This window comes from Micropterus salmoides, unplaced genomic scaffold, assembly GCF_014851395.1.
Source record: "Micropterus salmoides isolate LMB-PRFRI ecotype aquatic unplaced genomic scaffold, ASM1485139v1 Ms_hic_scaffold_17, whole genome shotgun sequence".
Taxonomy (NCBI): Eukaryota; Metazoa; Chordata; class Actinopteri; order Centrarchiformes; family Centrarchidae; genus Micropterus; species Micropterus salmoides.
Genome location: NW_024040817.1, coordinates 27,941,242 through 27,953,931, shown reverse-complemented (window position 1 = coordinate 27,953,931; position 12,690 = coordinate 27,941,242). Strand labels below are relative to the sequence as shown.

The window sequence follows — 12,690 nt, the reverse complement described above, 5'->3', positions numbered from 1 at the left end:
GTAGTGTATTGCGCAATTTTAATTTAAATGTACTACTATATACACAAAAGTGCAATAACATGTGGTTTGCAAAGTCTTTAAACAAATAAGGTGCTTTTTACCAGCAGTATTCCCTTTACACAGTAGCAATAAAATATTTCTTGTAAACAACTTCAACATTAATGTAATCAAATCAAGTAGCGGGGTCGGTGCGTGTGTTCACTCGCACAGACTTCACTAGGTTAAAAACTTGAAATGACGTTACAAGTCAAGGTGGATATTTTACAAGCACAGACCAGGTAGCAAAGCAACATTGACCACAGGGTGCAGATGTTGGTTTCTGCTGTTTGAGTTGCATCATTAACAAGCAAGCGGCTCACCTGCTGCAGTGATGACTGATCACGGGTGGAAAAATATGGAAAAAAGATGACAGCGTAGTCCGCCAAAGCCTCCCTACTGCTTGTTTGGGTGGGTGATTTGCAGGCTCCTGTGACCCATGGTTTGACTGTATGTGAATTCAGAGCCAGTGAGCAAAGGACTTTCAAACTAATAATAATAAAATAAAAACTGCGTTAACGTGCGATAAAATAATATGGATATATATAGTATATATTGTTTAAGAGTCAAATCTTTTTCTGCTCTTCCCCTTTGTCTTCTTTTTCATTAAAACTTCTAATTGCATGGTTTGTTCTCACCTCTAGGGAACACCTGGAGAGAAGGGGGAAAAGGGCGATCAAGGGAAACCAGGAGAGATGGTGGGTCTTTCCCTGCCTTTTTGTTGTCTTTTCTTCTTCCCTAAATTATGTCTAGCATTAGACAGAGAAATCCACTAGATGTCAGCAGAGATTCAGAATGGCAATAGTGTAGCAGTCCCCCAATTTGGGAGCTGAGGGGTATTTCTTTAATTGACTGTAACTGTAACTGTAAGTCCCCGTAAGCGGTTGAGGATGGATGGATGTAACTGTAAGAAAGTAATGCACTGGCCTGTGATTTTACAGATATATATTATATTAGATGTATTAGAATAGAATGTAGAATATTTTGATTTAGCTTGGAACTGCAAAATCGTATTCTGCATAAAAACATTATGTACAATTATTAACACACACACACTTAAAATGCTGGTATGTACTTCCATTATGATTATGTTCAGTAAATAATTTAGTCACAGAATATTGTAGCAATTATTCATGCATGGGTGTTGTTATTATCTGCAACCTTCATTAATTGAAAATATTTGTCATCTGGGATCATAATGGTCCTTACAGCAGTTTTATAAGAAACATGACATAATCATTTTGAAAAGTATATGTGAAAACGTAACATATATTGGCACATAGACCTGCACTATTTAACCTCATGTTAATTCACGTGCCTTCTCTGAAGGGTCCAAGAGGTTTACCTGGTGAACAAGGCTTTAAGGGACCACCTGGAGCAACGGTAAGATGCTACTGATCCCGTACCTCCCAGTCAGCAAGAGATTTTAAATGGAATGTTTAACTTGCCATTTTTATTCCAGGGTCCAAAAGGTGACACTGGACCTACAGGAGAGACAGGACGTGTTGGAGACCCTGTAAGTTGTCTGATTTGATGTAATACACCTTTTCACATTATTTCAATAACTGTAATGGCTGATGTGTTCCTCCCAGGGTCCACCTGGCATAGCTGGTCCTCAAGGTTCTCGTGGATTACCAGGGAACGTTGTAAGTCTTCTCTAAAAGTCATTGATGCCTGCTTGCATTTTCTGTGATTATCTTCTGTAGAGAAATTTTGTCTGTGTAATATAAAATTTGAACAGAAGCCAAGGATGACACATCACTTCAGTGTGGAACTACCAGTTGTCTGTCTTCTAGGGCATCCCAGGGATCATTGGGCCTCCTGGTCCCGCTGGACAGAGAGGAGACAAGGTCAGTCACCAGTTTTGAAAGGCTATGGGTATATTTGGATGGTTGTTATTTCTTGTTGTTGTTTTGAATGGTTCTGACAATGTCGAGTAAAAATAAAACTGCAGAGAAGAGAGAGTGACCTTGTATGTCCTCCATTACTCTGATGGAATAATTTCAATCCTGCATCAAGCAGCGTCTACACGTAGCTGTGGAGTTCCACAATCTGCCAGAGTCAGAACACTTTCACTACCTCTCATGGCTTTTTCATTTTTTTTGTTTTCTCTCTTTATTTGTACTCCAGCATTTTCCACACAGATGTTTTGCAAAATCATGTCTGTTCCCCCAACATCATTACTGTTTGCTCACCGAAGTTAGGACGACTAGAGGCTCAATATTTTAGCAATTTGAACACGACTGATATAAGCAAATTGCAGACAAATTGGTATCGGTGCGTATAACGGCTGATAAATAGAAATAAAACTGAGAGACCAACCCTTCAACCCTTCAATCGTGTTGTGAGTGTTGTCATTGAAGTTTGTCCACTAGAGGGCACTCTGCAACTCCACAATGGCAATCAGCTGACATGATCAGCTGGATTTCACTTCAAAGTACTATTTATACCAATAAAAAAGTTTATTTTTAAACCGCATAATGTTATGTTATCGAAGACAAATGTTAGGGATAATCTTGTTTATGTTGATATACAGTATATCGGAATTTTGTATTTTAAAATCCTTGAATATCAAAATGGTCATCAGTCTTAAAAATTCCATATTAGTTGGGCTCTGCAAGCGAATGTGAAGTATATACCGGAATATAAAAACGCTTGTTTGATCGTTCTGACTGAAACTTGGTTAACAGACCATGACTTGAACCGGGATTTTGAAATCAATGGCTTTGGTCAGCCTATCCGGTCAGACTGTGACGCACAGCTGACAAAGCACATGGAGGGGGCGTGTGCTCTATGTCAGTTCAAGCTGGTGTAAGACTGTCGTTGTAAGGGAATCTATTTGTAGCCCTAAAATCAAAATTTCACTGCGCTCGTTCTACGTTCTATCTACCACTGGAAATCCCGCAAGTTTTTATGACAGTGGTTTATATTCATCCTAGAGCCAACATGATAGATGCAACATCCACTATTGTTAAACTTGTGCATCGTTTGCAAAGCATTTCCCCTGATGCACCGCATTTTATACTTGGTGATTTTAACTCTTGTAGTCTTAAAAAGCCCTTCAGTCATTTTTACCAGTATGTAACCTGTCCAACAAGATATGATAAAGTGCTGGACTTGTGCTATGGCACCTTAAAGGGTGCATATAAATCCTGTGCAATGGCGCCATTAGGCTCTTCTGACCACAACTGTGTCTTTCTAGCCCCGATCTATTAACCGGCCCTCAAGAAAGGGAAAGTTGAGCGCAAAGAAGTTTCTGTGTGGACAGAGGGCGCTATCCAGGAACTGATTGGCTGTTTTTACAGTACTGATTGGGATGTTTTTAAAGAGTCCTGCACAGACTTGGATGAACTACATTATTTTCTGTGAGCAAATGATTATTCCCAGGAAGACAATCACAGTGTATCCTAATAATAAGCCCTGGGTTACTAAATCCCTCAAGAACAGTCTCATTCAGAAAAGGCTAGCTTTTCACCAGGGTGACATTCACCAGCAAAGAGATGCTCAGAAGTTGGTGAAAAAGGAAATAAAGCTGGAGAGGAAACAAATCTTGCATCGACTCAGGAACCATATGTTGGCTCGTTGACTTCCTGACAATGAGGTTACAAAGAACCCGTGTTAATAACACTTTGTCTGAGTCATTGATGTGTTCTGTAGGATCACCCCAGGGGTGTGTCTTGTCGCCTTTATTATTTGTAATTTACACCAATGACTGCCAGAGTACATTTAAGTCCAGGTTCATGATTAAGTTTGCAGATGACTCTCTGATTGTCAGCCTCCTGCAGGATCATGAGGTGGGTCATGGACCAGTCCTTGACAATTTTATCAAATGGTGTAATGTCTCATACTTGCAACTCAGTGTCTTCAAGACTAAAGAGATGCTGATCGACTTTCGCTTATCAATGGCAGAGCCGTAGAGACAGTAAGCCAATATAGGTACTTGGGCACCCTTCTGGATGATAAATTGACTTGATGCCAACACTGACTCCATCTGTAAAAAGGCCAACCAGAGATTGTTTTTCTTGAGGAAGTTGAGGGGTTCTAACGTTGACAGATCACTTTTGAAAATGTTTTATTGATCTTTTATCGAGTCAATTTTAACTTTTGCACTGACCTGCTTGTTTGGCAATCTCAGCATGGTTAACAAAAATAGTCTGAGGAAGATTGTTAAACTTTGCCAAAACACCACTGGCACTAATTTGAATGATCTTGAACACGTTTTTAAAGAGAGAGCCATTCGAAAGGCAAAGGCCATCTTGGTGGACCCTCGACACCCTCATCTTGCAGGGTTTGAACTTCTGCCATCAGGGAGGAGGTACATTTTCCTAGGAGGGCCAAATCAAATAGATATTTGAGATTATTTGTTCCGTTAGATGTTGGGTTTTTAAACAAAATGTAGGCCTGGTTGCTGTTGCACATATATTGTAACACAGGAGTTATGGATATATAGTGCTCTATATTTCACCTATTGTATGTTTTATGTTTTTAGGTTTTAGATTCTTTTTATTATTTGGTTGATGTGTATTAACTACTGTTGCAAAACAAATTACCCCTCGGGGACAATAAAGGCTATCAAATCAAATCAAATCTATATGATGGGTTTATGTGCTCATAAACAATTAAGGCACCTCCAATCACAACGCAAGTACTACACATAGAGTAATATTGTAATAAGCCTATAATTTGCCATGGATAGTAGAAATCACACACAAGAGTTCTAGATAAAACAAAAATGTTTCACATAAGAGTATCTAAGGCACGTGCTGACATACTATACCTGATGTAGCCTGGAGAGTCAATAAAGTTCTTTCTTTAATGTGACTTAATGTGTGAATTCATTTTAGGGTGATCCAGGTAAACCAGGACAAGCAGGTCCCACAGGCTCACCCGGAGAGCCTGGTTTGACTGGACCTCCTGGACCACCAGGGAAGGGGAAAGACGGGCAAAGTGTAAGACATTTTTTTTTCTGTCACATGCCATTTATGACTTGGATAACGTTTAGTCAAACATTTTGTGACAGGAAGTTTTTTTCATGTATATGTAAATAATTTGGTATTAGGGCCTTTAAAGAGAAACAGCCATCAAACTAAAGTGAAATTCAGTTGTTGAAAATTAACAAAAAATAATATTGATCTAATTTCTAATATATATTATACACGTATATATATATATATATATATATATATATATTAGCTTCTTATTCCACCTCTCCATTGAATATGAATGTACGAGTTTTCCTGAACGTGTGAAAGATCCGTTTATAGCTGCATCATTCCAGCAGATGCAAATATTACAGATGTCTTGTGCATCATTTTGTACATGTTACCCAATATATGTTGTATCTTTGATATAAAGTTAGATGAAATAGAAAGTGTGTAAGGACTGATCCATTCACAGGTCAGTGGGGTTTAAGAGATACAACATGCCATTGTTAAACATATCATATATTTGGATAATAGAAATGCATAATCATCAGTTCACTTCCCATATTCATACACTAATAGAAACCTCATTTATGTGCCTCTGAGCGGTCTCTTGTATTCCATATGTACGTGTTCTGCTTGTAAACATCTCCATGCCTGTAGTACATGGTGAACCACAGCACAGTTTGACTGGGAAGAAAACGAGCCTTAGTTGGCACATTTTGAGCTTCAGCTCAATATGTTTCTTCATCATTTTTCAGCCCAGACATGTGGCCGACCTGCTGATGAGGCAGGAACAAACAGGAAAAGCGTTGTTAAGACATATCACATTAAAGAAACACAGGAGCACAACAGATTTGGCTCACAGCAGTTCTTCGTTTTTACAGCTGCCAGGTGCGGCCCTGAGGCCTCGCTACAGTTGTGTGTGGAAAGAATAGCAACTCGCACACTATTCGACTCTACATGATTGATTCAAAAGAGGCTTAATTCCAGTGTTTGAGTAGCATGTAATTTGATTGATGTCATTTGTGATATTACAGGGAGAACCAGGACCACAGGGAATTCAAGGCCCCCCAGGGCTAAAGGTAATGTCATTTTAGAAGTTTGCAAGAAAGTGCGTGCATGTGTGCAAGCTTTGTATGTTGCCTGAGGTGTGTGTTTTGTTTAAATCATGAACAGGAGCTCTTTTGATGATATGAAAAACAATTTTTTGGGGCATGGATGAGAAAAACAATTCATTTTCGTTGAAAGCAGCAAAAAGCAATTTCTGTGTCCACTGCACTGTGACCATTGCTCTGATTATGAGCTGTGAAGAGCTTCATGTCGAAGGCACAGAATGGGAGCGGCTGGACACAGGCATTTGTGGGATTTATGGTGTCAGGTCGCTCACCCTCATCATCGATACGTTTTCTCTTCTGAGCACCAAAATGTCAACTGCAGATTGTTTTTTTTTATTACAGATTAAAAACAGAGTGGTATTTGTGGGATCAGCAGGCATCGCTGAATGTGACAGTTTCTGTGCCAAGCGAGACTCTTAGCCAAACATTAGGGTAGTACTGACATTATCTGAGGAGCAGGATTGTGAAGAAAACTTTGTTTTGTTTTTCTCCCAGGGCCAACCAGGGTCACGAGGAGATCCTGGGTCACCAGGGGAACGGGGTCCTGCAGGAGAAGGCAAAATGGGACCACCGGTATGAGCGCCGATGCCAGCCTGTGTTACATTAACTCCCTCCACTGCATTTTATTAACACATTTTGAAATGTATAATGTTTCTGTTTTTGCAGGGGCCTCCGGGAAATAAGGGGGATCCTGGACCTGCAGTAAATGTTTTCTAAAAATGAATATTGCATATATTTGTCTATAAAAATGATATATTTCCCTAATGTTGGTTTATCCGTGTTCCAGGGCTTGAGGGGTGCTCAAGGAGTCGCCGGTCCTCAGGGCCCAGCAGGACATAATGTGAGCCCAATGAATGAATAGATTATTTGATGCACATGTCTTATTGCTTGGAGACCCATGGATCCGTTGCTATGGAGACCCAAAGTGACTCATTGCTTAGACTGAAGCAGCAGCCAGTCACATACCTGGCTCCAATCTGCTTTACTTGATTGTAGGACAAAAACGTTGTGGTGAAAAGTGACATCATGACGTCAAAGTTTTCATAAAAATCTTTTAATGGTTATATCATATATTTTGTCTGTATTCATTGATAGTTCTTATTTATATATTTGATCCGCCTTTGCTACACATGCAGGGTATACCGGGAAGACCGGGAGAGAAGGGATCACCAGGAGAGCCTGTAAGTACAGAAACTGGCAGGGAACAACTACTGGTTGTGTTTATTCTCCTGTGGTTGATTTAACGACTATATTTCACTTTATTCAATATGTCCCATATTGTATAAGTGAAACATTAAACAAAAATTATAATTATTGCAATGTAATTTTTCCTTTTGAATCACAAACAAATTAGCACTTAATTTTTCTATTAGGTTGTTTATTTTGTTGAGGAAAAGGGACTGAAAAAGATTTCCTAATCATAATTATTGAAAAAAGATTTTATCAGAATCGTTTTGAATATTGTACCTCAGCTTTGTGAAGTAACCCACAACCATCAAGTGTTTGTCATGTTCAGACCATAAAGAAACCTCAATTAACCATCTGGTTTCTTCAGCTTTCACTCAGGAGCAAAAATCATGATTTCATGATTTGGGCTACCCACTTTAGTTCTACCTGATGGAAATCTTACAGCATACGCAGAGACTGAGGTCCATAAAGAAATGGTTTTCCTAATTTAGTGTGGAAACACTTGACCAGTCTGCAGGTCAGGACTTGAACTCCACCCGGAAAGAACCCACGCAGACACAGGGAGAACATGCAAACTCCATACAGTAAGGTCTGGGGTGAAGCCACAGTGCTCTCCACTAGTTCACCGCGCCGCCCGCATACTAAATATATATAGACATTTTTGGAATAGAACCCTAGGTCGCCTACTGAAGAGAGACCCCTAATCATGCGCTCCCTGGTTGATTACCTCTCTGGTTCACTGTCTTTCAGGGAAAGGCAGCAGACCTCTCTGACCTCAATCTGAAGGTAAGGAGCATTTCCACCACTTCTCAATGAGAAAAGACTTAATGTTTGGATCCTGAGACTGACCACTTCATCCCCAACATGTCTCTGCCATCTTTTAGGATGTTTGCTCAGACTGCCCTGCAGGTCCACCCGGACCACCCGGTCTCCCAGGAGTCCCGGGGGATAAAGGACACCTGGGACCTCCAGGGAAAGATGGTCAAGATGGTTACCAAGTAGGACACAGTCATTAATATCAACCATTGTTGCTGATAATCTCACTTCTCCTGTGACGTAAAGACTATTATGATACCTGTGCTCATCTTTAAAGGACTTTTATAAAGTGGGTGTCTCCACTATATTAGCCCTAAGTGAGGCATGAGGTCGTAGCTGCACGTTTGTCATCATCAATCACAGTTGGTGCGACGGATGGAGGAGCTCTCTCTGCATCATTAGCTCGGCCCTCTCCGGGGGGCAGCGGTGAACGATTAGGGCCCGGTGACGGCGCTGAGCACTGTCTGCCCGGACAGAGACTGATGCTCTGCTGTGTCGTTACAGGGCCCGCCAGGACAAGCCGGACCTCAAGGGCCGCCTGGAGCTGACGGTGGAAAGGCAAGCCGCGCCACTTATGGCTCCCAAAAGGCTTTATGCTAATTAATTGCTTTTATCAAGTGTTTTTTTTACCTCACAAGGTTCAGGTAATATGGTGACAAGTTTAATATCAAAACACCACTCAGAAAAGGTATTGGATCATATTTCAAAAGCAATATAACAATACTGCTACATCCTCTTCCTTTATATTTTGAATATTTTGAGGTTTTATTTTCCTTTGACACATAGTTTGTCAGATGTCTTTCCTCTTGAAATATGGCATTTTACATGATCTTTTTTTCTTTTTCACCACAGGGTATTAAAGGTGATCGAGGACCTCCTGGAGGCCCGGGAGACAAAGGAGACAAGGTATGTTTGTTGTTCATGAGTCATGAGTCTGGCGCTTATCTGTCGCTTCCCCTCCTTTCTCTCTCTGTTGAAGAAAACCTTCATTACAATTTTGTCTGATATGAATCACATAATTATATTTTAATCACTTTCACAGGGTCACCCAGGACCCCCTGGCCATCCAGGTACTCCTGGCTTAATGGGTACACCTGTAAGTTACTGTTTCGGGCTAATTATCTTAATTTCTGTCAGTATATGCACTTGAAATGGTCTAACTACTTAAGTTTTTTGTAAACAGAGCTCATTTATGTGGATATTATTTCTTTTGACCTCCACTGACACTGTCTCTTTCCTCTTCAGGGTAGCGATGGACAGCCTGGCCCTGTCGGTCCCCCGGGGCCCCCTGGAGAAAAGGTCGGGATGCACTCCATGTACTTTCCCCTCGGAAAACATATTACCCATGTGTCATTATTGTACAAACCTCCTCCCTGTAACTTGTAGGTCAGCCAGCATGTGTGGTAATAGCGGCCATTAATCATTTCTTTTTCTTTGGTGACCTGTTTGTGTTTGCTGGTTTTCACTTAGGGCAAGGAGGGTCTCAAAGGAATCCAGGGACCACCGGGTCTTCCTGGTTTGATTGTAAGAAAAATGATTTGATGATTTGAATATATAGATACCATTCCTGCACTTGGGTGTAAACAGTGAGTTGTAAATAGGTCTTTACAGTTGCAGATGCTAAATGATGAATTTCATTGATCTGCAGGGTGAGCCTGGAAAAATGGGAAAGGATGGCAGACCAGGTGAAACAGGAGAACCTGTAAGTAAGATGGAGATGTTTACAATGTCATTAATCTCTACAAGAAACTGTCTGTTTTTAGAAAGATTTGATAGTATTATGTGACCAGATGATGATGCTGGAGCTATTTCTGTTTTCATGTCAGGGCAAGCAAGGTGAACCTGGACCAGCAGGAAACCCTGGGCTCAGGGGACCCCCGGTAAGTAACCACCAGTAAATAGATCTGATGAAGGAAGCTGGCAGTGTTGATTGCTGTGACTGATTCACTGCTGTATCTATACAGGGCTTTAAAGGCCACAGAGGAGAACCTGGAGCTCCAGGACCTAAGGTCAGTGTGCTGCTTTTTTGTTTTTCATGTATTTGAACAGGTCAGTTTGCATTTAAGAAACACAAACAGTGCTATTAGTTATTCTTAAGCACAATTTCCCTGCCTAATGAGCTTCAGCATCTGTAGTGAGCCACAATTACTTTGCTCACGTGTTGCTATGATAAAAATAGTGGGAGAAAGGGACATATCAGTGGTGTATAAAATAAACTGTACAAGCTTCTAATTGTACAAACTATTCTTATTTTCCATGTGGTGTAAGACTCGTAAAATTATTTTTAGCTTACAAGTTTAATGCTTGAAATGTCTTACCTTCTTTACTATGTCAAAGTAAATTAACACCACACATTGGTGCAATGCAACTGCAATGAAATTTTACCCATTTCTGCAATTCCATGAATAAAAAAAGAACACATAACTTCAAAGGACAAGAAGCAGCAGCATTTCTCCTTTTACTTTTCAAGGGCATGCAGTTAAAGCTTCCACATTTTGTGCCAGCACTGTTCAATTTAAACACTTCACCATAAAAAATGTGGGCTAAAATGGTTTAAAGAATCTGACACTGTATGAAATAGAAGAAAATCTACCCCGGTGCTGTTCTGTATATGTTCGGTGACAGAGTTTTTGCTCTATTTTGATGAGATGTGCAGTTTTCCAGGCAACAAGTCAGTGGCGCTGCATGCTGGAACAGCTACCTAAGTCTAGTGTTTCTACAGGCCTAATGCAGTCAGGTGTCCTCTATTAAAGTTTGACATAACATAGAAATGTTTTCAAATGGTTTATCTTGATCAAATGACAATAGTAAAACTGCTACAAAAATAGTTAAATGGACCACACAAACAGCAGAATTTTTTTTTATGAAATTACATATGTAGAAGAACATTCCCTGTAAGTATCAGCATTCTTGGATTTGAAAACTACAGCATCTTCAAACTTAACTGCAGTTAAAGCCGGTGAGGAACATTAGATTATGCATTTAGAAAGCTAACCTGCTCTGCTCAACAGTCCTATCTTGAACTGTTCACTGCAGGAGTTCAGGCAAAAGCACACATCCAGTTCTCGGCATGCCGCATTGCGATGTGAAGATTCAGTATGTCTGGCACTTTTTCCACACATCTTGTCCGAGAGAATCTCTGCACCTGCTGCTTTGTCTCTCACACGGCACACACCCGCAGGAAAGTTGCTGTCAGAATGCCGTGACCAATAGCATGGCTCATTACAGACAGCTCTAACTGAGCCACAGCGAGGCAGGCAGCCTCTCAGCCCTGCGGCCTGCACTGCCACACAGACAGCAGACAACTTATTAGATGAACAATGAAGGGTTTCCATGGACAAACTGAAAATTGCCCTCTACTGCTTATAATTACTGTCACTAAATGTCAGTCAATACCGAAATTAAATTCACTATTTTTCGGGAAATTAAAAGTTGATGTATACAATAATAAGTAGCCTATAGATTTAGCACAGTACGGTCAGTACAATGTAGTAGTGTCATCTTTATAACTACGTGGATCGCAAGTTGCCTTTATCTGTTCTGTGGGCAATACAATACTGTATGCACATTATGGAGCACAAAAATCAACAAAATGCAGTAAAGGATATCAGATGAGGTAAAGAAAAATAACCAACACATAGTACATTTAGTTAATTACATATAAGAGCTTAAAATAAAATATAATATTTATCATTTTTAATGCTTAATAATTAGGTGATTGTGTTTATGTATGGCCAGATGTAGAGGGTTTGTGGCTTGCTAGCCTTACATGAAAACACTGCAAGCTAAACACATGGAATAGGGTTCTCTTAATTTCATGCTTTAGCTTAGGATGTTGATTGCTGTTATGTTTGACCCATTTCAGGATTTGCTGTTTAAAAAATGTGCTTTTAGTTGCTGCAGTCCCCTGCCTTTATATCCTGCCTTTACATATACCGTTGCAGTAACACTGTGTAAACTCCTGTAACAGCAGCTAAAACATTTTAGCGGGCAAGCTAATGCTAAAAACGTTAGCTTGCGAACACTATATAGTGCCAGTTTTAGAGCTCCATGCTTTGCAATGTTACAAATACAGCTTGTAGTTTATTGTGTTTTCAAAGAGTCTTATTTTCTAGTTTCTTTTCCCTACTGTTCATAAATGCTTCATATAGGATATGTTGCTGCCGTCAGTCTTAATACTAGATAATAACGACATAGTTGAAACTCATTAGAATTTGAGGAACTACATGAAAACTTCATAGCTAATATGAATATGCATATATAATATTAAGTACATTAAGAGCATCATTTTTAACTTAGCAGTAAAATAACTCACCTCTTGGCAGAATTGGGCTTTTGAAGACACTAGACACACAGGCACTATAAGAAAACAAACCAAACTGGATAGAAATGTTTTTTGTTGCTCTGTTCCAAGACCTTAAATTAGGCTTCGATGTTTCTCTTATTTCATATCTTATCTCACCGAATCAGGGAGAAGATGGAAAGTCTGGATTACCTGGACGTGATGGCAAACCTGGAAAGGAGGTATGTTGAACCATATCTATTAGCAATTTTTATTTTCTATATGCAGACACAGTGAAATTAGAACAATCCGGAGGAAAAATGCAGTT

General features: G+C 40.0%; 1 protein-coding gene across 2 annotated transcripts in view; it reads left to right on the top strand.

The window, feature by feature from the left end:
* Positions 1–12,690, top strand: part of col22a1 (collagen, type XXII, alpha 1) — a 57,457-nt gene that overhangs the window by 31,830 nt on the left and 12,937 nt on the right. For both annotated transcript variants that reach the window (XM_038725745.1, XM_038725746.1), the window contains 22 exons: positions 681–734; positions 1,366–1,419; positions 1,499–1,552; positions 1,629–1,682; positions 1,833–1,886; positions 4,881–4,985; positions 5,999–6,043; positions 6,572–6,649; positions 6,743–6,778; positions 6,864–6,917; positions 7,213–7,257; positions 8,015–8,050; positions 8,149–8,262; positions 8,585–8,638; positions 8,933–8,986; positions 9,123–9,176; positions 9,326–9,379; positions 9,551–9,604; positions 9,729–9,782; positions 9,907–9,960; positions 10,045–10,089; positions 12,551–12,604. In XM_038725745.1, coding sequence (XP_038581673.1) covers positions 681–734; positions 1,366–1,419; positions 1,499–1,552; positions 1,629–1,682; positions 1,833–1,886; positions 4,881–4,985; positions 5,999–6,043; positions 6,572–6,649; positions 6,743–6,778; positions 6,864–6,917; positions 7,213–7,257; positions 8,015–8,050; positions 8,149–8,262; positions 8,585–8,638; positions 8,933–8,986; positions 9,123–9,176; positions 9,326–9,379; positions 9,551–9,604; positions 9,729–9,782; positions 9,907–9,960; positions 10,045–10,089; positions 12,551–12,604 — 1,260 coding nt within the window. The remainder of the gene's footprint in view (positions 1–680; positions 735–1,365; positions 1,420–1,498; positions 1,553–1,628; positions 1,683–1,832; positions 1,887–4,880; positions 4,986–5,998; positions 6,044–6,571; positions 6,650–6,742; positions 6,779–6,863; positions 6,918–7,212; positions 7,258–8,014; positions 8,051–8,148; positions 8,263–8,584; positions 8,639–8,932; positions 8,987–9,122; positions 9,177–9,325; positions 9,380–9,550; positions 9,605–9,728; positions 9,783–9,906; positions 9,961–10,044; positions 10,090–12,550; positions 12,605–12,690) is intronic.